The 26,025-nt window shown below is 43.1% G+C and overlaps 3 protein-coding genes and 1 pseudogene across 5 annotated transcripts in view; 2 read left to right on the forward strand and 2 right to left on the reverse strand.

The window, feature by feature from the left end:
* On the reverse strand, nt 7,088–10,733 carry LOC8057044 (dof zinc finger protein DOF2.4). Of its 3 annotated transcripts, none has more exons than XM_021455715.1 (3): nt 9,082–10,733; nt 7,515–8,744; nt 7,103–7,394 (listed from the first exon to the last, which is right to left on the reverse strand). In XM_021455715.1, exons 1-2 carry the CDS (start codon nt 9,160–9,162, stop codon nt 7,518–7,520), a joined length of 1,308 nt encoding a protein of 435 aa, XP_021311390.1. In that variant the 5' UTR covers nt 9,163–10,733; the 3' UTR covers nt 7,103–7,394; nt 7,515–7,517. The 3 variants fall into 3 exon arrangements, with proteins under 3 accessions (XP_002466192.1, XP_021311390.1, XP_021311357.1); XM_021455682.1 differs by having other exon boundaries at nt 7,103–7,441; XM_002466147.2 differs by having other exon boundaries at nt 7,088–8,744.
* LOC110431671 lies at nt 14,430–16,871 on the reverse strand (annotated as a pseudogene).
* Nucleotides 16,628–22,845, forward strand: LOC8057367 (phosphatidylinositol/phosphatidylcholine transfer protein SFH2). The gene is made up of 7 exons (XM_002463582.2): nt 16,628–17,038; nt 17,591–18,017; nt 19,215–19,360; nt 19,712–19,807; nt 20,319–20,575; nt 21,116–21,336; nt 22,136–22,845. The coding sequence occupies exons 2-7, from the start codon at nt 17,682–17,684 to the stop codon at nt 22,502–22,504; spliced, it is 1,425 nt and encodes a 474-aa protein (XP_002463627.1). The 5' UTR covers nt 16,628–17,038; nt 17,591–17,681; the 3' UTR covers nt 22,505–22,845.
* The window catches only part of LOC8057045 (zinc finger protein GIS2), a 3,033-nt gene continuing 1,435 nt past the window's right edge, over nt 24,428–26,025 (forward strand). Inside the window, exons 1-2 of the mRNA XM_002463583.2 lie at nt 24,428–24,628; nt 24,845–25,082. Of these exons, the coding sequence (XP_002463628.1) occupies nt 24,907–25,082 (176 nt within the window). The 5' untranslated portion in view covers nt 24,428–24,628; nt 24,845–24,906. The remainder of the gene's footprint in view (nt 24,629–24,844; nt 25,083–26,025) is intronic.

A 26,025-nucleotide genomic window follows, 5' to 3' on the forward strand; every position in this document is an offset into this window, starting at 1 on the left:
TGCTCCCAACTATATACGTCGACTGTACACTAATCGATCGAGATCTATCTCAATCGATCGTCGCAAACGTTACATAATGATCCAAAAAAGAGCATCAGATTCTTGGGCACCCATTGGGATCTCTGCATATATATGGATGACAATGCCAGCTGCATCAAAGTTAGCTACTCCATCTCATTAACATACGATTTGGAACATACTTATTCCTTGGCGTCTTGTCCAGAACAAAAACGGATGTATCTAGGAGCATACACTCCCTCACGCACGCACAGCAGTATATACTACTACTACTAGCTAGTACATATTTTAGTATAGTACTATGCTTTTATGTATTCTATACAGAGAGGAATGTTGTTGCTAGATCTCAATGTAATTAATATTGCATGTACATCGTGTAGCATGGCCTCCGCTGGTCCATGCATTCACATATGCATGATTGTTTTCATGCATGTGATGCAACACGCGCGTGAGGCCCAAGCACGCAGAACCCTCTCACAAACGCAGAGATCAGATAGCTAGAGTGAAAGTGAGAGGCTAGGCGCATATATAGTTATACATACAATAATTGTAGTAACTATGAAAACTACTGTTCCTTGTTAGTTTGTTGCTTTACCGTACCATCATTATCGTAAATTACTTTATCATCTTAGCTTTGTAGGAAAAAGGGTAGGAGCTAAGGATCCAGATGAGGGAGAAAGTTACCGCTCATGGATCGTCCACTCCATTTGTTGTCTAGGGAGAGTAGAGGAACATGAGATGATGTACTCTCTCTGTCCTAAAAGAGAATGTGATTTTTATTTCCTGAGACAAATAGTTTTTAAAAAATATTAGTATTTATGGTACTAAATAAGAACTATTAGATTAACTATAGGATATATTTTATAATATACCTATTTAGAACCATAAATATTGATAGTAGTATTTTAAATCAGTTTGGTTAAATTTAAAGAAGTTTGGTTTAATCTAAATCTAAGCTTGCATTCTCTCTTACTTTGAGGGCGTATGTAGCTAGGAAGTAGGATATGCTGATTGAGAGCGGTAGTATGTAGGACCCCAAAGGGAAAAAGGAGGGGGGCCTGCAGCAAGCTGGTGTGTGTACGTGTATAAAGCTAAAGCTGACATTTTTTGTGATCCCCTATAGCCTATGCGTGTGATTTTCAGTACAGTCGATCTGACAGGAATCTGATACCCCCGACCACCTGCCGTCCTCCTGCTGGGCTAACCATTCCATGCTGATGCATCTCTCTCTCTCTCTCTCTCTCTCTCTCTGCTACGTACAACAAGTGATGAAGTGCTTTGGCTGCTCCTTGTCAAGTTCCGACGACGGCTAGCGTATGAGTAATGAAAGGCCCACGGCCACACCCATGAGAGTGTAGGAGTTTCCCTGTAGAAATGCCAGTATTATTGCACATGCGATGTTGCGCCGGGCGACAGCACAGAAGAAACAAACCTATATAGGTCATTCTTCCATATGCAAGTATTCATTCCAATTTCTCAATACGGATCTAAAAGAAAACGATATAACAGGCATGCAATCCAAGGAGATCTGATCGATTGGACACTGACGTAATAACTTGCTGAAAAGTCAAAAAAATCATCGCTAAAAAAAACAACTCGATCCAACTATGTTGCTCATCGGTTCAAATAGCTTATACTATTCAGGTCGGAGAAGCTACACGCCTACCCTGTAACTCTTCAAATTTTCGAATAGTTTGACCCTAAATCCGCTAAATTGTTTTAAATAACGTTCAACCCGTACCGGCTATATTTTTTTAAAAAAAATATATGCAACAAAACACTTCATCAAATGCCTATAGCTTAGGATTCATCAGGGGGTGACTGATGTGAGTACATTCCTCTACCAAATTAATTAGAACTGTGCACAACGATGCTATTTTTCTTGTTTTTTTCTAATGTCCAAAATATTTTGTTTGTTTGTGTGTGTTGGGAAGGATACCATTTACTTTGTTATTTATGTGAAAAGCGTGTATATGGAACTAAACAAGAGATGGGGACATTTTGGCCTAATTTTGTTATACTAGATAGGAAACAATGGTAAAATTAGAAGTATTTGGATTAGTTTTTTTTTGCATAATGGCATATATGAGCAGATTATGACAATTATTTTGGTTCTTTGAGTTAATTGTTTCTTTATTTCATAGTTGGGTATTTTCTAAACATGCATATCTTCGAGGTACTCTAGGTTAACATTTTTCCGTAAATATGTATGGATAATTAGAAACATGTTACACGCAATGTATGGTTATATTGTGTTGCCAATGGTTCGCTAATAAATCAATGGTTGAATAATGCTATTCTTTTCTTTGAAGGATTTATATCATTTTCTGGTGTGCCTTGTAAGAACTAGCTAGCATGTTTCCTCTAAAAGAAGGTTCTAAAAGGAGTCCCAATCAATAATTGAAAGATTGTAGTATTACCATCCGTCTTATCTTCCTATATCGTGTTCCTTTGTGGAAGTCACGTACGACTCATATCCAAATCAACTACGTGGAGTTGTTAATTTACTCTTTTTATGTACCCACATACTCTCCTACTATATACACTTAGCATAATACAGAACACTAATATTACCACCATCAAACATGCATGGAAGGTGTTAGTCTGGTTTTAAAAAAAATTTGGGCTATGTTAATTAAAAACGTTCAGATTTCATCTATCTAGCTAGCTTAACTAAACATGAGTTACTTAAGTTGTGATTTGATTGAATCCATAGAAATAAATAAGGCTCAGATTGAGGCCTAGTAGTGCCTTTATTCCCTCTCCAAGAGGGGTGAGACTGCATTGGACTGCGCGAAAGCAGACGAAAACTTAGATTCCCTCCGACAGCGACGGCTAAACAAACGCGCGAGATGGAGATGTTGCTGCTGCGTTAGCATTGTCTAGCTAGCATGGAGCAGTAGCTAGCAGGCACTGTAGCGGCAGCAATTTCCGGTCGATCGATAATCCTAGCTAAGGCAGTATTTTTCACCATCACACACTAACTAAGCTTTTAAGTTTATTTAATTTAAACCCACAGTGCAGATCGAACTTTTTATAGCTTTCTTCTACTTACTATACCTATATATCAGCAGCTAGCTTTTCACCTATTTCTATGTGCAAACAGACAAACACTTTATTACCTTTTTTCTTCTGATTTTATGCTCTGTTTGGTGCACGGGTATATCAACCGGATTACGGTGACAGCAATGGGCAATCAGAACGAAGTTGATACGTGTCTAATATTGCAAAGCCTGCATGCTTTTGTATTGTACTCTCACACTGCAAGTACAAAATTTAAATAAACTTGCTGATGATTCGATCGATGGTGGTATTGACACTAGATATGCCGTGGAGTTTTATTTATTAGTGTAAGTATTCTTGAACTACTGTACTATTCTGTATGCATGTAAATAAATGTTGGAGTAGCTAGCTAGCAGGTAAATACATTAGTGTATATATGTATGTGTAATTACGTACCATGCATAGCCTCAAAGCGCGCGTGTACATATATACGTCCTGTACTCCTGTAGCTAGTCGCCATTATTCATTGTACGTAGACGAGGGCCAGCTGTAGCTACTCAGCTGCAAGAACTGGCTATCATCGTAGTACATCCCCTACAGTACTGTGCTAGTCATCGAAAGCTCTCACACACATGCATCGATCTGATCTGGTGGTGCCTTTGTACTAGCTAGCTATACCTCTCTGTAAAATGGGCTGCTGGAGGTAAAATAAACCTGAAGACGATGATATAGCATGCATGTCGCCAATTCATCACACCGATCCTGAATATAGGAGTAGTAGTAGTAATGTAGTATATGTATATGTACTAGCATGTTGCTGCCAATTTTTTAATGTGTAGTTATTTTTAACCGATTAGATATCGAATACTCCCTCAGTTTATATATATATATATATATATATATATATATATATATATATATATATATATATATATAGTTACTTTTTATTAACCAATTATATGACATTTACCACAAAACAATTATATATAGTTACTTTTTATTAACCAATTATATTGCCTTAACTGTCTTATATTTAGAGAGAGAGAGAGGGAGGGAGGGAGGAAGAGAGCATTTAAAAATGGAACCAAAGAAACTTTCTACTATCCAAGTAATTAGGGAGAGGTGGATGAAAAAAATAAGAATGAAATTTTGGCTCTTAATATTAGATATAGATTGTTATACGATTAGTAACTAGAGACACTTTTAGTGCCTCCATGTCAATCATGATTTGAGGTGTGTCAAAAAGAAGATACATTTAGACATTCTCATAGAAAAAGGTATGCTAAATACTAAGGTCTATGGTGGACTTGTTTATACAACATTGACAACAACACTTGATAGATCTAATTAACATGTTTCTAAATTACCCACATTTTAATATAAAATATTTAACCTAAATATACCCAATGATTTCTTATATTTTACCTATAATAAAGCAAAGCACCACAATATGCATGGTCTATTATTTCTTTATTTACAAGAGAAGCCAATGTCTTGCATTGTTCCATGTTGTGCCATTTCATCCAAACATGCAGCAACAGTCAACTTACTCATATCAGTTACTTCTAAATCCTAAATGTTATTACAACCCGTCACAATGTTATGCTCCCTCTATCTCAAAACATGGCCAATTTATACATATCAGTTTCACAAAGTCCAATCCTGTCCCCTTTGTCATAAAATATAAAGTGCAAGTTTGAAACCTAGCTTATTTATAGTATTGTACAAAAGAAATTGCCTCACATTGTTTAAATTTTGTTTCAAACTAATGTTATTGTATTGCTTGAAAAAAATCTCTCTTAAAGGTATTTTCTGATGGTTATGAATTTATCGCTTAAAATATTTGTTTGTGAGAATTAAGAGACAAATGCTAATTTTTTTGGAGGCTGTGCAACTCAAAGTCATGTCTTGCTTTTTTGGATTTCTAGTATATATATTATTCATGTATGTTTTGAAAGCATTGTTGGTTCGAGCATGTGAATATAAATATGGTGCATGTTTGACACGGTTTCGTCCAGCTCAACTCCTAGCTCGTTACAATGCACGGAGGTTCCGGAACCATTGAAGAAAAAAAAATAACTAGCTTCATCGGCTCCCAAACAACAACTTATTATATACTCCCTCCGTCCTAAATCGTTTTAGAATTTCAGACATCTTATTTAATTATTCGTCTTATTTAAATTTTTACATAAATATTATATATTTTGTTAAGACTTATTTTATTATTAGAGATACTTTGCTTATGATTAATTTATTTTGTAATTTACATAAAATTTTTAAATAAGACGAACGGTCAAACACGATGTCTCAAAGTAAAAAACGTCACTCTTTTTGAGACGGAGGGAGTATAGTGTAGGTAGAGAGAAGAGCAAGAGGCGGGAGCTAGCTCCACCAAATGGAAACATATGGAGAAGAACTACTAGGAATATACTACCTTCATCTCAGAATAGTTTATAAAAAATATCAACATTATTTATATAACTCCAAACAGTATGATAAACATATCATAGCCTTGTTATATAAAGTTAGTTAAATCTAATATGGTTTAACTCAGCAATATGTTAAAATTGCATCAACATTGTTTGTTTCAAGGGAACGAAAGATGTGGCAGCAGGCTGGGCAACCTGCAGCTTCGTCAGGATGCACACTTTGATGGTGTCAGTCATGGTTGGCTTCAAACCTCTAGAAATGCAAAGGCTCTGGTGCAATGACTCCTCGAAAACGATGAAGCTGCTGGATAAAGGTAAAGATGGCGCGAAAGGACCAAAAGAAACATAGGAACAAATTCTTTGTGCACAACTAAGGAGATTGCAGCTGCTGCATGCTAGCCAGTAGCCATTCCCTGCTGCATGATGCATTCATTCCTTGGACATGAATAAATGTCTCTGTGCCTGCGCAGTGGGGCCGGGACATGCATGCCATGATTACAATGGCAGTGGAAAAAGGCTTTGAATGGAGATTGGTGCATGGAAACCTAGAAACCAACACCGTTTCTGTTCTTCTAGGACCATGCATGGAGAACTGGGTCACTTGCATGTTGCGCTGCCTATATATATACTACTATGGCCTTGTTTAGTTCCAAAATATTTTGCAAAATAGACACTGTAGCTCTTTTGTTTGTATTTGACAAATATTGTCCAATCATGGACTAGGCTCAAAAGATTTGTCTCGTCAATTCCGACCAACTGTGCAATTAGTTTTTATTTTTGTCTATATTTAGTACTTTATGCATGTGTCTAAAGATTCGATGTGACGGAGAATCTGAAAAATTTTGCAAAATTTTTTAGAACTAAACAAGGCCTTATATATATGTGTGTGTGCAATCAGAAATCTGATCTCTCAAAAGAGGAGAACTGGACGTAGTTTAGAGCTTCCATGGATCATGCATGTGTTTCATTGTTTGCCTTATTAGATTCAATTAGTAAATTAAATGTGTTAAATATAGCTTGAAACTAGCTACTTATAAGCACTCAAGAAGTACCTGCATGCTGTCGTCCCTCTCCATCTAAATCTATAGGTATAGTTTCTTTTGTTCAGTGCTTGGAATATGGGTGTTAATTTGTGGGTTCAAGAGAGTATGCATATATGTGCAAGATAACTATAAGTAACACGTACATAACAAGCAATAGCCATACATATCTGCACTTATCTATATATGCATATGGATGTGAATCCTATATATAGTATGTAGAGATTATCTTGATTATATATGGTGCATTGTGCGATGGACGATGACGACCTGCTTGCTTATTCATTTCCAAATGATAGGTGCAATTGAATGCACCATGATAGATAGATAACCATATGTTCTCTATATGATATTACCTCGTACGCAATTCATGCCTCACTTTCATGATGTAGAGAGTAGAGACATGAGTCACATACTATTTCTAGTGATCTAGCTAGCCACAAAGCATGAATGCACATATATGCACTAAACCAATCCATTGCTGCCACAACATCCAAAAACACAGCAATAAACACAAACGTATAATCATTGAGTAATATATAACAAGCATCCATTGTTGCAAACTGTCTCGAACAGATGAATAATTCACCATGCATGTAGCTAGAAACAGGCTGATCGATCTCTTGATCAAGTACTCCCATAAGTATATATATTATCACCTTTCACACCAAAGCTAGTAATAAACCTAGCAACATGCATGCGTTACAAGTTCGTTCACATATATCATAGACCTGAAATATAATATTTGGACAACAATATAGAAATTGCACCCCCTGCTGCCTAGATAGCAGAAACAAGAACAGCACATGAAGAACTGAATAATAACAGAAACTAATTTCGATTGCCTACCATTTCTAGATACCAATTCACCATCTCCGCCGTCGATCATCATCGCAGACGATACCTATCAGATATAGATAGCCCCTATGATCTTGCACCACAACTCCTTTTCTGTTGATTTTTTTTTTCTCAGAAGCCATGACTAAAATGAAGCTTCAGGGCTTTGCATAAATAGGGCTACTACCTTTTAAAGCACGTTCCCGGACGAAGACGAGTTGAATCCTGACAGGTCCACCCAGCTGCTGCCCGGAGCCACAGTGCCTCCTCCTCCGCCGCCGCCGCCGCCGCTGCCTCCACCACCGGCGTTGCCAGCGCCTCCTCCATTGTTTCCATTTGCACCGCCGTTGCTGCCGCCGCCCCAGAATTGGAGGTTCCCAGGGAGACCAAGGAACTCCCTTGGCGAGCTGTTTGCCATCGCCGCGGACGCTGGGTTGTCCTCCATCTTCACCGACGCCAGCTGCGTGATGAGCCCAGCTGAGCCGGGCACCTTGGAGGCGCCCAGCATGTGGCCGGCGAAGCCGGTACCGTCCCCGCCGTGGCCTTCCACGTCGAACGGGTAAATGCCAGACATTGTCGGTGGCACGGCGTCGGGGCGGCCGCTTAGGAAGGGGAACTGATGCTGTATCTGCGGCAGGCGCCACTGCTCCAGCCCGAGGGCAGCGCCGCCGGCGCCGGCGCTGGCGCCGAACTGGTGGTAGTCCACGGGGTCCAGCGAGCTCAGTCCGGGGAACCCTAACCTTGACGCGCCGGTGCTGTAGTGATCCCCGCCGGCGAGCGGGTGGTGCAACGAGGCTAGGAACGGCAGATGCCCGTGCCCCTGATGAGACGGCATGATGCCAGCGCCAGAGGCGCCCCCCGCGCTGCTGCCGCCGGTGGCGGTGGACGAGGTAGACGAAGACGTCCCGCCCGCGCCGGAAGCAGAGGCGGCCGACGACGAGTTTGACTTGGACGACTTGGTGCGCTTGTTGCGGCGGCACCCGCCGCCGACGGGCACGTTCCGGAGCGCGCCGCCGCGCGTCCAGTACCGGCGGCACGTCTTGCAGAAGTGGCGCGGCTGCGAGAGCGAGTAGTTGTTGAAGTAGCAGAACTTGGTGTTGGTGGACTCGCAGCGCGGGCACTTGAGCCCCGGCTCCGGCTGCGGGATCTTGGCGAGCCTGGCCCGTTCGGTCATGGAGCCCGGCCGGATAGCGGAGCCTCCGGCAGTCGGCCCGCCGCCGGCGCCGGGCGTGCTGCCGCCGCCACTCGCAGCAACCACAGCCGCCATGTCAGGGCGAGGTGCCATGAGAGCCCCGCCAGGAGGTGGCACCGGCGGCAGCTGATGATGATGATGATGATGCGCATGCGCTTCCATGCCGCCGCCTCCACCTCCTCCGGCGCCGCCACTTGGAAGCTGGCCATGGTGAGCTTGCTGTTGCTGAAGAAAGCAGCATCATTTCCAATAAATCAAACACACGGGCACAGAAATTAAAGATCGAGAAGAAGAAAGGCGGGCGAGGCGAAATTGATATCAGCGAATATATGAAACGAAAAGAGACGCGGCCTGGTATATTCAAGCAGAGAGAAGAGAGATTTGGCAAAAGAGACTAGGAATATTTCCTCTCCATTTCGTCGTCCCCGCTAGCTCTTGACCGGCGGCGGCGTTGCTTTTTTCATGGAGATGTTTTCGCTATGGTGGCCAACAAGGAGGAGACGAAACGAGAAAAGCAAAAGAGACGGAAGAAGCGATTTGGTTTGGGAGCGAAAAAATTTACCTGCTGCTGCGGCTGGTGCTGGTGCTGGTGCTGGTTCCAATTGGGTGGATCAAGATAGACAGGAACCGAAGAAAAGACCATGGTATAGAATTGATTTCTTTTGATCTTTTGCTACTTGTGAGTGAGTGAGTGAGAGCTTCTTTTCAGCAGCTGGTTTGTTTGTTCCTTCTCGCAGCTAGCTAGTCGCACTACTGGGACTGGGAGGGGAGCCGGCCGGCCTCTTCTTGCTTTGCGAGATAAGGGTATATAGGCGCTTTATTAGGGGATCATGCAAGGATGGGGGAGGGCCGGGTGCATCGATAATAAAGGTGGATCGGAGAATAACATCCACTAGCGAGCCTGCTGATCTCTCTCTCTCTCTTGGCCGCTGCCGCGCGCGACGACTGGAAGTGGATCGAAGGGAATGACGGCGAAGCGGAAGACGAAGAAGAGGAGAGAAGGGCTCTCTGGGCCTGGCAGGAGAGGAAGAAGCTGGGCGCCGGAGGGAGGAAAGCTAGGGGAAGAAAGAGATGGGATCCATCGTTGGGAGGGCGAAAGCGAGAGGAATAAAATTAAAGGAGAATGGGGGGGGGGGGGGGGGGGCGGGTTTGTTCATTCCCCCCTTTAGTTTTTTTTTTGTTTGGGTGTGTTAGTGGAGGCCTTGCATTATATATATAATGGATGTGAAACATGCATATGGGAGGCAACAAAGGAGAGAAGAGACTTCATTCCTTAGCTTCTAAGGATATGCAATGTGTGTGAGAGTGAGATGGATGGATGTAGCTAGCAGCAGCAGCAAGAGTGGGAGGGTGATGCATGAGAGAAGCAAGGGGGGCCGGTTTTTATGCATGAGGAAAGTTGGAAACCCTAGGGAGGCAGCAGGAAGAGGTGGTGATGCCTGTTGTGCTACTGTTTGGAAGCTAAGGCTGTCTTGTTGTGCGTGTTCTTTGCTTCTTTTTTTTTTCCCTTCTTCCTTCCCTGCTTGATTAGCTGGCTAGCTAGCACACATAGATGGAGATAGAGGGGATGAACAGTGTACATGCTAAGCTAGTAGTAAGAGGTTTCCAACATGAGCTAGCTACCAATACAAGCTGTCCAGTCCAGGGGTTCATTCTAGCTAGTGTTTGCGCAGGTGCAACTTTATGTCCATATTGATGAAAGAGATCAATCAGTGGTAAAGTTACTCTTGCTACGACTCTCTTTGGACTCTTGGCTAGCTGGTGTTGGTGTAGAGAATTCCTGCTCTACTACCTCTCTCTCTTTCTCTCTCTCCCCCAACCCAAGACCAAAGTTAACAAGTATAGCTAGACAAGTAGACAGTGCTCTCATGTATGTACAGTTCTATATGAGTAGGCAACTTTAAGTACATAGGGGTAGATAAAGCAATAAAGTACGTGTACGTCTTACACAGCACACAGGTCTTTGTGCAATGTACAGATGAGCAGTAGAGGTGTAGCTGGTGCCCGGCCGGGAAGAAGAGCTGCTAGGTAGAGAGAGAGCTATACGGATCGATTTATTTTGTTTGCTTGCTTTTTCACAGGGAACAACAGTGTTTGAGAGTACATAGCCATTGATTCCAAATTTGCAGCTACTAGTCCTTTCTATCTCCTGTAGTTGAACACACCTGTCTTGAACTCCTGATATCTATATGTATATGTACGTGGGCCTTGTTTACTTCCCAGAAAATTTTGCAAAATTTTTCAGATTCCCCGTCATATCGAATCTTTAGACGCATGCATGGAGTATTAAATATAGACGAAAATAAAAACTAATTGCACAGTTTGGTCGAAATTGACGAGACGAATCTTTTGAGCCTAGTTACTCCATGATTGGACAATATTTGTCAAATACAAACGAAAATGCTACAGTGTCCATTTCCCAAAAATTTTCGGAACTAAACAAGGCCGTGGTGAGGCTACACTAGCGCAATTCAAGTACAGTACTTGGAAGAAATTTCAGCGCAAACATGAAGCATCTATGGTAGGAGACTAGCCCTAGTAGAGTAGTAGATAGATCTATGAAAGCTAGACAACCTTTCGATCTCTTTGTTGAACGAGTTAAGCAAACATGTCATCTGAATACTATACTAAAATTATGATAGAGCTTTACACATTCGAATTGTACGTGCAAGATCTGGACAAATCACGAGGTTCTTATTCTATTCGGGGTCCTTTTTGATAACTAGAAAATAATCAAGTGACTTGCATGCATGACATAGTATAATACTACTACTAGTGAAATCGCGCAATCTTTCCTTGCTTTCATATATTCTCCCGGCCCATCCATCCATCCATCATCCAACCTGTTGTTTCATGCATAATTTTTTTTCTCCAAATGGTGAGAGCACAAGGGATTTGTGCTCGATCACTGTCTTATAATTAGATCATTATATATTCTCCTAATTGGCTGTCTTGTCATCAGGGTACCAATGAAATTAAAAAAAAATAAACCTGAAACGACCCACTTTCCCTAGCTTGCATTGCCTATGATTGATTAGCTAGCTAGAGATTAGACAGAAGATAACAATTCGGTTCTTTCAGCGTAGCAGGATCGAGGATCTAGGAAGTGCACCCCCGCCCTTCCCATTTATTGATGATCTAGCTATAGCTATGGCCTTGTTTAGTTCCCCAAAAATTTTGCATATATAGCTATGCATTGCGCGACCGTTCTGAGAACCTTCAGTTTTCACCTGAACTACTCCTGCTTACATACTCCGTACTTAATGTGAACAAGGTTCTACTACAGTTCGAATCCATCTCCAGGCAGCTAGTGTCCAAAACGAGATGGCCCGTGGCCGTCGACATATATATATGTATGTATAAAAGTTGAACCACCAGCCGCCGACGATGGATGCATGAGTAGCACACCGGCAGATTTTTGTTTATATGATATGAGAGAAGAGAGAAGAATATAGCATGAATCATGAGCAGCTAGCAGTGGCGCTACCACACACATGGTTTCATGATTCAGCTTTGGAGGCGCGTATATATAGAGATAGACGACAGTGGCTTTATTAGCAGTCCAAGATTCTGCCCCGCTTTTGCTCACTGAAGATTGTGTGCGCACTAGCTAGCACCACTGGTCATTTCAACCTGAAGCAGCAGCAGCTGCGCTGGCTGGACTGAACCGGCCGCGCGCACTGAAATCCTCAAACATCTCTCTCCGCCTGCGTGCATATGCATGGCGTTTCCTTTGGGGCGAAGAGATCTATCGACGACGATACATATGTCCAGTACTAATAATGTATACAAGTGAAAATAAAGCTGGGCGTGCAGGAGAACGAAATGAAGTGAAGCTACTTGCAGATTTCACGCATTCACGGTGGATTCAGATCTCAGAGATGTCGAACGATCGATGGATGGATAGAGATAGAGATATGCATGCATGCAGTTCGGCAGCATATGGATACGATGATTTCCCAGAGACGTAGTAGTACACGGATGGATAGATGGATGGGTGGATGAATGCATGCATGGACCAGCACCAGCAGCAGGCAGGGCAGGGGCAGGGCAGAATGACGGCCGGAGGCAGAAAGCTTTGTCTATGGCGGCGGTCAATTAAGCTGACCGATGGATGCATGAATCAGCCGCTAGAAGTAGCCTCTGCATGCTAGATACTCGTCGTAGCTAGCTTAAGGTATAGCGCTGGCCGGCCTCGACGATCGCCTGGCCCCAACGTACGCATGCACTGCCATGGATACGATGATTTCCCCAGCCGGGTCCCTGCTCTCAATCAAGCCGTCAGAACAACTGCCGGTGGAAAGCGCAACCGGCACCAGCACCGGGAGGAGGCAACCAAAGTCACTGGCAAGCGCCGGCCAGCCGGGCCGGCTCGTCGTCACCTCATCACCTCTCGCTCCCTTTATTTGGTTCTCCCTCCTCCTCCCCTATTGGCCTGGCCTGGCCCGCCCTGGCCTCTCTCTTTCCGCGCCCGGTGTCCGGCCGCGGCAGGTGCCCGGCAGCAGCGGCGGCATCTACCTGGGCGGGCCGCGGCCATCGTGCGACCGACGCGCGGATGCCCGGCAGCAGCATGCCCGCCCCGGGAGCGGGACGGCCAGGTGAGTAAAGCGACGAGGGGGGGCCGCAGCTGGGCGCCTGAGGCGATAATGATTGGCACTGGTAGTCTGGTACTGGCCGGCCGGCCGGCCGGCCGGCCGGCGCTTTAGTTGCTTAGCCGCGTAGGGGGAGTCGGAGGGGGGGCCGGCGGGACGCCGCTTTCGCCCTGCACTATCATGGCTGACGATCGCGAGCTGATCGATCGATTCGATTCGATTAAAGCCAAAGGCGCGCGCTCAACGCATGGCTGGGATGCGGAATTAATTTGAAAGCAAGCACGTACCGGAGATAGCTGCCGTTTCATGTGACTTTCCTTTTCTTCGCCCGACACCACCCCCGGATTCTTCGTTTCGATGGAGATCTCTCTTGGTTGCTGTACGCCTGTAGTTGTACGTAGCTAGCAGCCACGTCACGCATGCATAATGCGTCCACGCGCAGCGCTCGCGATGTGTGTGCATGCATACACAGCACAGCCGATCGAGCACAAAGTTTATTTAGCGATCGACTGACGGACACGGTCATGCTCATGCCGGCCAACAGTAGCGCCATCGACAGAAATCATTACGAACAAAAAAATGAATCAGACAGTACGACATTCTCATCGCAGTTTCGAACCCCCATACGTGAGGAGATGACAAGCAGCTAACATCAGCAAATGGAGTATTATACTCTCCCCCGAGATAGTACCTTCTAAAATTTACACTGAAATAAAGCATGCTCATATTTAGCAAAGTTTGTAAAAAAGAAAACCATAGTTTGCCGGAAAAAACTCTTTAATTGAGTTTAGTCTTTGGATACATTCATCATTTATTTGAGTATTTCCAAGTATTTTTTTAAAAAAATTACAGGAGTATCATCTCACTCAGTAGCAAAACCCAAGCTACAACGATTCAAGCAACAGCAGCAAGTTAGTCCTGAATCAAACGATAAGCGAAAGCAGAGCTAATCCTGAATCATGTTTATTAAAAGTTAGCAAAATACATAAGAACAGACCCCGTACTACGGCGGAAGGAGCTGACGAACCAGCTAAACATCACCATGTGATCAATATATTATATGTATTTTTTATATTTATAAAGTAATAAAATGCATCAGTATAATCTCATTTCAGTAGCAAAACCGAAGCCACAACGATTTCAAGCAACAGCAGCCAAGTTGATCCTGACTCACCATGTTTAAAAGGGAGCAAAATACACCTACCTATTATAAACCCAAGTGGTATGATTGCCACCTCGGGCTGCAAGCAACAAAAGAGCAATCATCTTCTTTTACTACTAGGAAGAATGATGGTCGGGACTCGGGAGTGCCCATAATTTAATCGACCTCCTCAATCTTGGGGCCGGCCAGCCCCGCCAGCAGCAGCAGGGGCCTCATCCTCCATTCCGCCAGCCATGTCAGCACCAGCGCCCTGGTACATCTTGGCAATGATGGGGTTGCAGAGGCCTTCCAGCTCCTTCATCTTGTCCTCAAACTCTTCAACCTCAGCGAGCTGGTTGCTGTCCAGCCAGTGGATGCCCTGCTCAACAGCATCCTCAATCTTCTTCTTGTCGTCGGCAGGCAGCTTCGAGGCAATCTTCTCGTCCTGGATGGTGTTTCCTCATGTTGTAGGCATAGTTCTCCAGAGAGTTCTTCGCCTCAACCTTCTTCTTGTGCTCCTCATCCTCGGACTTGTAGTTCTCTACTTACTGAACCATCTTCTCAATGTCCTGTCCTTCTTGCTCAGCCTTCCCTTGTCATTGGTGATGGTGATCTTGTTCTTCTGCCCAGTCGTCTTATCTTCAGGATACCGTTGGCATCAATGTCAAAGAATACAGTGATCTGAGGGACGCCCCTAGATGCAGGGGGGGATTCCAGAGAGCTCAAATTTCCCAAGGAGGTTGTTGTCCTTATTCCGGGTCCTCTTGCCCTCGTAAACCTGGATCAGCACACCGAGCTGGTTGTTCGAGTATGTGGAGAAGACCTGCTCCTTCTTGGTTGGAATGGTTGTGTGCCACGAACCAGACAGTACACGGCTAAGGGCCCGTTCGTTTCAAAGGAAATAGAGCGCTGAAAATATTCCAAGCGAAAACACTATTATATTTTGTATAGGCCAGGATTCATTCTTGGCCTGGAACGACCATAAACGAACGAGGCCAAAAGGAGAAGACAAAGCGAGGAAAAGATCATATGCTTTGGTGTGGGCTTGGGCCGTTACATTTGTGTGGGTGTGGCCCGTGAATAGAGACTTGTGCGCGGTGTGTGCGACGTAAATATAAGCTGTACTCTGAACCTTGACGGTTACGAAAGAACATAATCCCGAAATCCCCCACCAAATCCTTCTATGTTCGTCTTCTACCTCTGGGCCTTGTTTAGTTCCGAAAATTAAAAAGTTTTCGGAACTGTAGCACTTTCGTTTTTATTTGACAAACATTATCCAATCATAGAACTTAAAAGATTAATCTCGTGATTTACAGGTAAACTGTGCAATTAGTTTTTATTTTTGTCTATATTTAATACTCGTGACGTAAGATTTTACTTTTTGGGGTGAACTAAACAAGGCCTTGGTTCCTCTTTCTTCTCTTCCAAATTACCTGAAGAATGTGACATTGTGTTCCTTGGAATAAGCACAGTCATGACTCCTCTGGCAGTCTCAAGACCAAGAGACAGTGGGGTCACATCAAGAAGGAGACCTTCTCATTGCCCTCCCCACTAAGAGAGTGTTTGGTTGGAGTTGGTAAAGTTTAATAGGTATTGTAGTATTTCCGTCTTATTTAAAAATTATTGTCTAATTATAGACTAATTAGGCTTAAAAGATTCGTCTCGTAAATTACTCTCTAGCTGTGTTTTTAGTTTCATAAATAGTCTATATTTAGTACTTCATGCATATCAATTGAAGATTAACAAAGTTGCCACAAGCAACTCACCGTCAACAGATACGTGGTGTACAATTGAAATAATATCATCATTGAACTTTAAAATAAAATTTTACAAAAATATAAGCACCCTATGTTAAGCGGTCAAGGTCGAGAACATATTCCTTTTATTTATTTTCTCTATGAAAGATGCGCTGCGGCCTGCCCAAGCCTGACTCCATGAAAACTAGCCCGATTTAACCGTAAGACGGTCGTAGATAGAAAATTTTCGGCCCAAACCCCGCCCGAAAAATTGCTAAGGCCTTGTTTAGTTTACAAAAATTTTGAGTTTTGGGTACTGTAGCACTTTCGTTTTTATTTGACAAACATTGTCTAATCATAGAGTAACTAGGCTCAAAAGATTCATCTCACAAATTACAGGTAAACTGTGTAGTTAGTTTTTATTTTTATCTATATTTAATGCTTCATGCATGCAACTAAAGATTCGATGTGACGGAGAATTTTGAAAATTTTTGCGAACTAAACAAGGCCTAAGATCTAACCGTCGCCGAGAATGAACTGGGCTCTGCTCAGGTTTGACGTCACGACGAATCCAGCTCCGCTCCAGCCTCGGAGCATCCAGTACCTACGGGCTCCGGCGGAACCCACTCCAGCGGGCAGCGGTCCTCTCCTCTGGGCCCACGCCGCAGCGACCACGGACGAACCACCACCCCCACGCGTAGCACGAGAAGGACCTGTCTGTTCTGTTCTTCCGCCCCCACCCACGGCACGGATCTCTCTCTCTTCTTCTCGTCGTGCCCCGCGGCCGCGGGAGTGTTCGTGTTCCTCACTCCTCCCGCTTCCTTCCCCGACACTCCCTCAGATCCGCGCCCGTTTTCCCGATCCACGCGACGCGAGGGGGCATTCCAGCCCTAAAGCGGCCGGTGAGCTGGCCTCCTTCCGCCGACGCGGACCACCTGGAGGGAATTTATCCTGGAGCCGTCTTCCTCCTCGCCTCCTCTCGCGGCGCGGCGCGGAGGCGGGAGACACTCGGAGGTCCAGCTGTGTTTGGATTGATTTCTTCGTCTGTGGGTAAGGAAGCACGGTTGGATCGCTCGGATGGTGGATTGTTCTACCTACGAGTGTTTTTTTTTGGCTCTATATATATGATCTTAGTATGTATATGCAGTGACTAATCAACGATCGAATCTAGTTCAGTATTGCTGGGATGAATACTCCAGTCCATCCATCCATCCATCCATGCGGTTAGCTAAGCATTTGTTTGATGGATGGTGACTGGTGGGTTTGTAATAATAGCTGTTATTTTCCAAATAGACTGGGTCTCAACCAACTGAAACCCCATTCCCCTTGTTAAGTCCGCCCTTGCATGTGCTTGACAGCTTGAGGGGGTATGCAGCGATGTTTGGGTTGTGTCAACCGCTATGCTTATACTAGGACATCGAAACTGCTCTGTTAGGCCTGAAATCGAAACCTTATATTACTTGTTTCTTTTGGTCATCGTAGTTAGGTATATTCAGTATGTTCTTCCTGGGTTACCACTTCAGTTGTTGATATGCATTGCCTCTGCTTATTGCTACACATTTCTTATGTTGACATAAATTTCCTCTGATAATCTTTTTGCAGTGGCTAGAGGCACCTGGTTTCTTTTTGCTGAAGCTGGTGGTACATGTGAACAGCAGGGCCTGTCTTCTGTCTCTGCTTTTGCTTCTAAGCAATGGCGAATGCAAGCAAGCACTTGCAACCTTCAAGCAATGCAGGCAATGACAGGAAGTACCAGGGCACGTTGGTCGCTTCTCCAGCAAAGGCCATTGCGCCTAAGTGTGTGAACCGCATCATGCCATCGAAGCAACTGATCTTGGGTGGGGATTCAATAGGCCATGTGGCATCATTTCTGATTAAAGTCGTTGCTCTTGAGGCAGTCAGAAGAGTTTCTAAAGCAAGATGCCCTTTCATTTGGAATTCTGTTCAAGCATTGCAGATCCTTGTGTATCCTCCATTTAGTTGGATCCAAAGATGGGCACCACTCAAATTTCTCGTGCAGGGAATTCAGGTTATTTGATTTTTCAGCTCTCAAAATGGATACTCTTTATTTTCAAAATTAGTTAGTGTTTTAACAAAGGAGTACCACCTGCTTAGTTATTGTATTATTCCTTGACTTAGATGAAAGATAGATGAGGGAGAGGGAGTGGTATTTTATTATCCATTACTACCTTCTGTCTACTGATTTGACTACAGTACTGTAGTACGTCAACATTGTCTCATGTACTCACAATCTTAATAACATGCTCGGTTCTGATGTAAGTTTTATAGTTTATTTCATTATTTGTGTTTCAAACATGGTGACCTGGAACAATTTTCTCTAGAAATTAACATAGATCGAGCAGCATTATCTTGTCAATAGGTTCTTAGGATGCTCAATTTTTCTTTCCATTGTGGCACATTTTAGCAGCCTTTTTTAGTTTCAACACTACAGCAACAAGAACACTGTTTTAGGCGTTTGCTCAATTGCATGTTTTACATTTCTCAAACATTTTTATCTGTCCTTTGAGCCCACTCCAAGTCGAACCATGACTGATCCAGAGTTAATCTGTAGTGAAATATTCTGACTTACACTCTTGTTTAATATATGACGAATTCTACTTAGCTTAGAGCTGGCATTAGACTAGGAGTTTGACTTGGGTCATTGTGTTTTGCACAATGGGTTCCTTGCAACATCATCTGGGCTTCTAGACTGATTATGAAATCAAAATCATTTTCCTGTCACGGGCACGTTAGTTTCCTAGCAGCAGCAGCAGCTGCTGCAGAGTGTGTTGTGTTGTATGGTTTTTTACCCCCCCCCCCCCTCTTTTATTATCTTCTTAATATAATGAAGTGCAGCTCTCCTGCGTTTTCGAAAAAAAAATCATTTTCCTAAAATGTGATAAGCGGTAGGCGAGGTGGCACCTAGCTCATAATCACCATTAAGAGGGCTATGCAGCTACCTTTTATGACAGTGACAAAAAATGGACATGTCATATTTAATGTACATTGAAGCACTTCAAAAGATAATCTGTACTTACTGTGGAATATCCCAGGTAAATTCATGTGATGAGTGCGCTGTAGATGTCAATCAAAACTCATTTGTATCTTTTCCCTTCTTTGATACATTGTTGGATACTTGAATGGGTTGCATAACACATTCCAAAACAGCATTTTATTTTCCCCCAAATAGATCTCCAAGTAACTGATGATTTGTTCTCTACTGCAGAAACTATCCATGCCACTGTTGTTTCTGTCAGTCACAACAACAGTAAGTGAGCTGTCTTCCAAGCGCGACGATGAACCAGATAACAATACAGAACATTCCGAGACGCCTTCTGAAACAAATGAAGTGGCATCAACTTCTGGTACAAGGTTGGTTGAGAAATAAGCCAATAAATATCTCTTAGTATATAAAGTGCTTTTCTGGTTTGTTGTCGTTGAATCATGATATCATACTATTCTTGTTCTTTTGGCATCCTATCACAGCAATTAGATTAGATAGTGGTATGGAAAGTGTAAGCTGGAAGGATCGTGCGTAATGTGTGGATGTATTGCATTGGCCTTCTTGGGCAGTATATATAGCGAGTACGTAGTCTTGTGGGGCAAGACATCTCCCTCTGGATACTTATGTCAATACCTCATTTAAAACCCTAACTACCAAATATACACTTAACAAAAAAAGTCTGCCTTGTTTAATAACACAGTGGGTTTGACTTGTTTTAGCGATGCTGCTGATGGCACAAAGGAAATCGTGCAAGAGAACTGGCTTGTGTTACTTTTCAGGGAGCTTGAGAAGCAAGGCATCACTTTGCCCGAGAGGTGACTTTCTGCTATATTCTTTGTTATTCATGTGCATTATATTGGGCACTATTGGAGTATTTGTCCTTGAGTTAGGATCTGAAACACTATGCACTATGCAGCAGGCAAAAAAGTTCATTGTACATTTTGCAGCGCTTTCTTTTTTTTTCTTTTCTTTTTTTACTGTACTTCTGAATATGGGGACATCAGTTATCCTAAAGAAGAGAACTTTGATAGAAGTGCAGAAATATGTTATTCTCTATGTTATCTGTGTGAGGATAGACACAGCTTCTACGTTCTCAATTTAATGAATTCTACACATTAGTTGTTATATTATGTTGGTAATCTTTTGATCTTGCTTGCAATGCTATTATCTACAAATAAATAAGATATATAATATCATTTCGTTTATGAATGCTATTGCTTCAGTACACAGTAGTCTTTCAATCAAAGCTGCGTTTATTAGGAAGCTAGCACATGTCTGAAATGAGCATCCTGGTTCCACACAACTGAGTCTAGATGGATGTTTCAGGTTTACTGAAGATGAGTTACGCAGATTTTATGTCGCTGCAAATGGTGACTTTTCAAGTTTACTCTCATCGGTTAAGAAGACAATTCGTTGGAGGGAAACATTTCACATACTTACATTGCAAGAACTTGATAAATGGTCTCACTTAGTCTTTTGGCATGGATTTGACACGATGCTTCGGCCTTGTTTAGTAATTCGTCTCGGACTTGCATGCTCCAGCATACCACCTCGTGACAGACCCCGTTTCGGGCAAGCAGTAGGTAATTTCCCAAACTGTTCTGTCTGTAAAATTATCTATGTTCTTGATTATTATCATTCTCTACGTGATTATGTCATTATGGCCTCAAAGTTTAGAGCTGGGTAGTCAAACCCACATGTAGGGTGGGCAGTGTTTTTCCTGCTTGTGGTAATCTGCTTCTTTCAATAGATCGTTTCTGCTAGCAACATATCTTCTATTAGTGGAACACTTAGGCTCAGTTTAGCATTATAGTGATTGTCAAAAACATATCCTTCTCTTTGTTTCTTTTTTTGGTATAGGTCTATTGGAATTAGTTGAAAACATTTCTTTGAATCGAAGTCTTACTGCAACTGTCAAAACTCAAATCGATAAAAATCCCTGTAACTCGGTAGACATAGTATAACAAAATGGGTGCTGCCGCACCAGCATATGGCCTTTGTTGTGATCCCCGCCCCTAGTTTACTTACTGCAGAGAAGGTATTATTATTTGTTTTCACCTTTTGCTTCCTCTAATTGTTTGCAAGAAAAGTGGCTACTATCTCACTGATGTGTTTCAATTCAGTTTCTCAAATTGACCATGGTGTTGTAAATTTGACCAATGAAGAAGATTCAAGAATTACCGTTTTGCTGGATTGCCATGGGATTTCTCCATTCAGATTTCCAATGCAAATGATGAGGTCATTTATCACTGTAGTTCAAGAAAATTACCCGAATCGTCTTGGTGTATTGTTTGTTATCCGCCTTCCTCCAGTTGTCAGAGTTATTGCACAGACATTTCTTCAAGTAAGATAACTATTACACCCTACTTGCATCTCATGCTGCTGGTTTTGTTTTGTGTATCCACTTTGCCTGTTTTATTTGGGTGATGAATATTTTTAAAACGACCTGCTTTAGTTATGTCTATTATGTTATAAGGTGACAAAATATTTCAAGTTTTTAACTACAACTGATGTTCTTCTAATGTCTAGAAGTGCATTATTGATGATGCACTGTCAATTCATTGTAAGACCTGCAGTTTTCTTTGTTCTAAACATGCATGTCAGTTCATGGAGATATGCTTTGTCAACGATATACAAAATCTAGTGGCCACATATGAAATCGTCACTCTCATATGGTAACTTCGAATGGTGATGAACAGCACTTGTCTTAATCACAAACCCTTGGTGGGGGGTGCAAATATTTGGGAAGATAGCACTTTGTATTTTTATCTACCTGTTATCAATCGTGTCCACCTTATATATATAGATATCATGCGGTTTTGTATAGATAAGATAAATAGATTATAAGTTTTTCATGATCTTGTTCGGTCAGTGATGGTTAGTGAGACTGGTACCTGATTCCTTCATGAACATGTGTGTTCAAAATTTTGAAACTCAATACTATTTATCCACTTCAACTTTTATTTGATGCCAAAAGTTACCTGCAACACTTGTTTTTTCGACCAAAGTTGGTAATCTGATCAGGATACAAACCAGGGTTGACTGCAAGTTAAAATAATCTGTAGAAAGGATCATTTTAACTTAATAGCTTTTCACTGGTAGATTGCAACATCACATGGTACTTATAGCTTAATTCTATACAGGTTTTGAAACCATCAACAAAGCAGAAGTTACGTTTCGAGGGAGATTCATACAAGAAGACATTGGCAGAGTTCTTGCAGGTTGTGCCAGCGTTTCTGGGCGGTAAATGCAGCTGCCCACAATGTGAGAAGCCTCGTAATAGTTCAGTGATACAGGCTGGGGAAGGGAGCAAGAGCCAGCCTCGCTTGGTCAGCGTTGATGACGGATCGCCTGTCACAGACTTCGACTTCGATGAAGAAGAGATCCCATCAGCCTATAGCTGCGAGAACGCCATCAGGGCTGCAATAATTGGCCTGCTGATGATGTGCATCTTCGTTGCGTTTCTGGCTGGGATGAACGATCCCACATCTGTTTCGCCCAGTGCCCAGTGAGAGCTATGGAATCGCCTACTCTCCTATAGACTATTAGATCTTAGATTGTCAGTTCCGAGTAATAGAGTATATATATGTGTTGCTGCTAGGATGCTAGGGTGTTGTTTTCCTTGGCAACTTCTTCTCGGTTGTCGTCAGACCGCCATGATAGTGCTGTGTCTCAATATGAGCGCAGATGAATAATATCCTGTGTGTGGCAAATGTTGGATCACAGTTCAGTTTGAGCCCGTCGATGTCTCTCTTAACGGGTTTTCTGTATTAGGGCAATGTGATTTCTCGTTAGTGTAAGTCAAAGTTGAATGGTTTCAGCTCTTTATATAGATTATTATACGTTGTGCTTTGATAGTCCTTTGCGTAGGTCGCACCGACTAGCATTTTTCTCAAGAGAGCGGAGTGCTACTTGCGCCGGTCCCCTCCCCATCTAGAGTTCTAGAGGCTAGACTGACTTCTCCGCCTCTCCCTCACCAAGCTCATAGCCCAAAACCATGGTTGCCCTTCCTTCTGTACGGGAAGCATGGCGCCGCTTCTTCGCTTTCGCCTTCCCTTTCTTTCCACCGCCTTTGGATGCCTTTTCCACTTCTGCCTTTTAACCCTTCCCTCCCCCCCCCCCCCACCCCCCTCTGGTGCCGCTTCGCTTTCGCCTTCCCTTCCTTTCCACCGCCTTCCCATGCCTTTTCCACTTCTGCCTTTTAACCCTCCCCTCCCCCCCTCCAAATGTAGATTTAGCTCGTCGCTGGTGAAGACAACACTGAGAGCCATCGAGAGCAAGCGAAAAAGGTGAAGAGTGGGTCGTACACTAGTGAGATGCGGTGAAGCACTAGTATGATGTTCAAGTCATGTGCTAGGAAGAGTTGGGGGAGCATGAAGGGCGTCAACAACGGCGAGCTTGACGGCGAGACCGCTGACATCAAGCTTAATGGCAAGGGGAGAGGCAAAGGGGCGGCGGTGGTGGTGGAAGTCTAAAGGACGCCCTTAGTGGTAAAGGTGTGCATGGGGTGGCATCGCCAGGGAGAGGGGGAGGGGCTGGAGGAGAAGATGAGTGAAAATTTGGTTGGGAGGAGACGTGCAAGAGGGACGAGGAAGTGAGGAAAAGGGAAGGAGGAGGGACATTCTTGTCTTTTTGCATGGGTCCTTCGTGCTGACATGCTGAAATCTCATTACATGAAAGATTACGTAATTGGTAATATTGCAAAAAAAACTGACATCAATGTAACAAGAGTATTTGATAGGATAACTTTTCACCCTGCATCATTTTGATACAAATGCAATAAATTAAATATCTAGATGTTCAAACAGCTAAACATCTCTATGAAGATCACTTTTAGTTCTTAATCGTTCAGTTATGATCTATTTTGACATTAGTCTTGAGGATCGTGTTCTTTATTATGTTTCAAAGCCCGATACGAGTAGAGCTCGAACTCGGGCTGTTGGTGCTCCAATGAGCAAGTCCCACCACTAAGCCATGGGCTCCTTAGCTTGTATAAAACGTGTTGATTTTAATAAATCTTGGCTTAATGTGTTCATACATTATAACTCTCTGTTTTCTCTTAATAACTCTATAAAAACGTGATTAAGCATAGTTAGAGTAACTCCATCAGCTTGGCTATTCTTGTTGTGGAGGCTATTTTAGAATTTATATTGCAAAAAATAGGCTCTAACAAATGTGCTATCTGGTTTTGCAAAATAGAAAGTTGTCTATTCTTTAATTTTCGGTGGTCATATATAGCTAACAACTGACATAAGCTATTGTAGATCTCTTCTTTTTATTTTTTTCTATTTTACAAAATAATTAAATAATAGAATTTGACTACCTCTTAGAATTCTGCTTGTGGAAAAAAAAACACAGCAGAATTCTGCTTGTCGGAGGATCAAATCACCGGGCCCCATCAGTCCCGTGGAATTGGCCGGGATCCCTGCGAGGTTAGGGACACCCAAACAAGCCCTGACCGCGGTCTGTCTATGTGCAACCCTGCCTTTTCTTCTTCCATTAACCCCTAGCGTGCTCCCTCCCCTGCCCCCGCCTCCCACCGCACCCCGTGGCGACGACTGGGCGGCCGTCGCTGCCGCCCTACGCCAGTTGCCGAGGTCTTCTTCGGGCCCTTACACGGCGACGAGCACCACCAGGTACGCCCACCCCTTGTCTCGCCTTCCTGCTGTGCAAACCAACCACCCAAACCCTAACCTACTATTTGTATTCGGATCTGATCTAATTGCAAGTGTATTTGAATGTATTATGACTACGAAATTCGATTGTTTTGCAAAAAACATCGGGTGAGGGGACGGACATTTCGGTTCCTTTTCCATTTAGCAGTTGTGATATTTAGCCATTTTCTTATGCAGATACTCTGAGCCTGGGTGCTGAAAGTTCCTTCTGGAGTTCGTTACATTAGGATTCGTTTTTGATGACTTCATCAAGAAGCAACAGCAGGAGCAGAAGTAGGAGCCGCAGTCGCAGCAGGAGCAGGAGCCGCAGTCCTCGGCGAAGAGATAGGTTGCGCAGTGAACGTGCACCCCGCCGTAGTCGCAGTCGCAGCAGGAGCCGCAGCCCACACCGTCGCAGAGAACGGCGTGGCTACAGGTATGCTTCCGAGTTGTCTTTATTATATGACTTCTTGTAATCGAACTCATGCTGACAATAGATCTATTTTTTGTATATATGTTACATGAGTGATTCACTGTAATGCCAATATCAGCACTGACTTGAGCGTTAAGTTTCCCCCCTCCCTATCTCCAGTAGTCTATCTAATGCCCACCCTTTTTCACTAGTTTGCTTATGTATATACATGTCCAAGCTCGCTCCATTGCTTAAATTAAAATGATCAATCAATGTTGCGCTATCCCCGATGGTTCTTCCATAAATAAAGTAACAAATCAATGGCTGCTTCACAGCCAATCTATGTCACAATTTGCCCTCGTATCCATGTTTTCTTTTAATTCCACAAATCATGTGGAGGTCACTTCTGTTTTGAAATAGCAATGTTTGGTCTGCTTCCATGATATGTCCCCTTTTCCACTTTTGTAGCTGGTCAGGTACATGAATGATTGCTCGGCATGAGACAATGTTTAGGAAATAGGATCAGTAGCTTATTTGTGTAAAGAAAAAATAATAGACTGTTTATGGGGTTGTTTCATCAAACACTAAACACAACCATTTTGGCATGTGAATTGTACTTCTGTAGGCATTCATTAACATCAGAGTGAACTGATGTCTGTTCATTGACATCAGAGTGAACTGATGTTCTGGTATCTAGGAAGAGATGTTTTTAACCGTGTTTCTGCCAATCAAGTTAATGAATTTGGTACCTGTCATAACATCTGAGCCTCTGTATGTGTGTGTAGGGGAAGAGGGGGAAGGGGAGCTTGTGCTAGGTTGAAAACACCTTCATGAAAATAGGTGTACTATTTGTGGGCTTACCAAAATACCTTCTTATCATTTAACTGGGTTCTAATTATTCTACTGCCACTGGGTACAAGGCATTTCACTTAACCGTGTTTTTTTAAAGAATGCACAATGTTGTGCA

This window comes from Sorghum bicolor, chromosome 1, assembly GCF_000003195.3.
Source record: "Sorghum bicolor cultivar BTx623 chromosome 1, Sorghum_bicolor_NCBIv3, whole genome shotgun sequence".
NCBI lineage: Eukaryota > Viridiplantae > Streptophyta > Magnoliopsida > Poales > Poaceae > Sorghum > Sorghum bicolor.

What these genes read in the sequence shown, in the direction of transcription:
- LOC8057367 (XM_002463582.2), top strand. Translation starts at nt 17,682, where the DNA reads ATGGCGAATGCAAGCAAGCACTTGCAACCTTCAAGCAATGCAGGCAAT. An exon ending in TTCTCGTGCAGGGAATTCAG is followed by an intron (nt 18,018 to 19,214) that starts GTTATTTGATTT and finishes TCTCTACTGCAG; the next exon opens with AAACTATCCATGCCACTGTT. An exon ending in GGCATCACTTTGCCCGAGAG is followed by an intron (nt 19,808 to 20,318) that starts GTGACTTTCTGC and finishes TGGATGTTTCAG; the next exon opens with GTTTACTGAAGATGAGTTAC.
- LOC8057044 (XM_002466147.2), bottom strand. Translation starts at nt 9,162, where the DNA reads ATGGTCTTTTCTTCGGTTCCTGTCTATCTTGATCCACCCAATTGGAAC. An exon ending in AGCACCAGCCGCAGCAGCAG is followed by an intron (nt 8,745 to 9,081) that starts GTAAATTTTTTC and finishes TGCTTTCTTCAG; the next exon opens with CAACAGCAAGCTCACCATGG.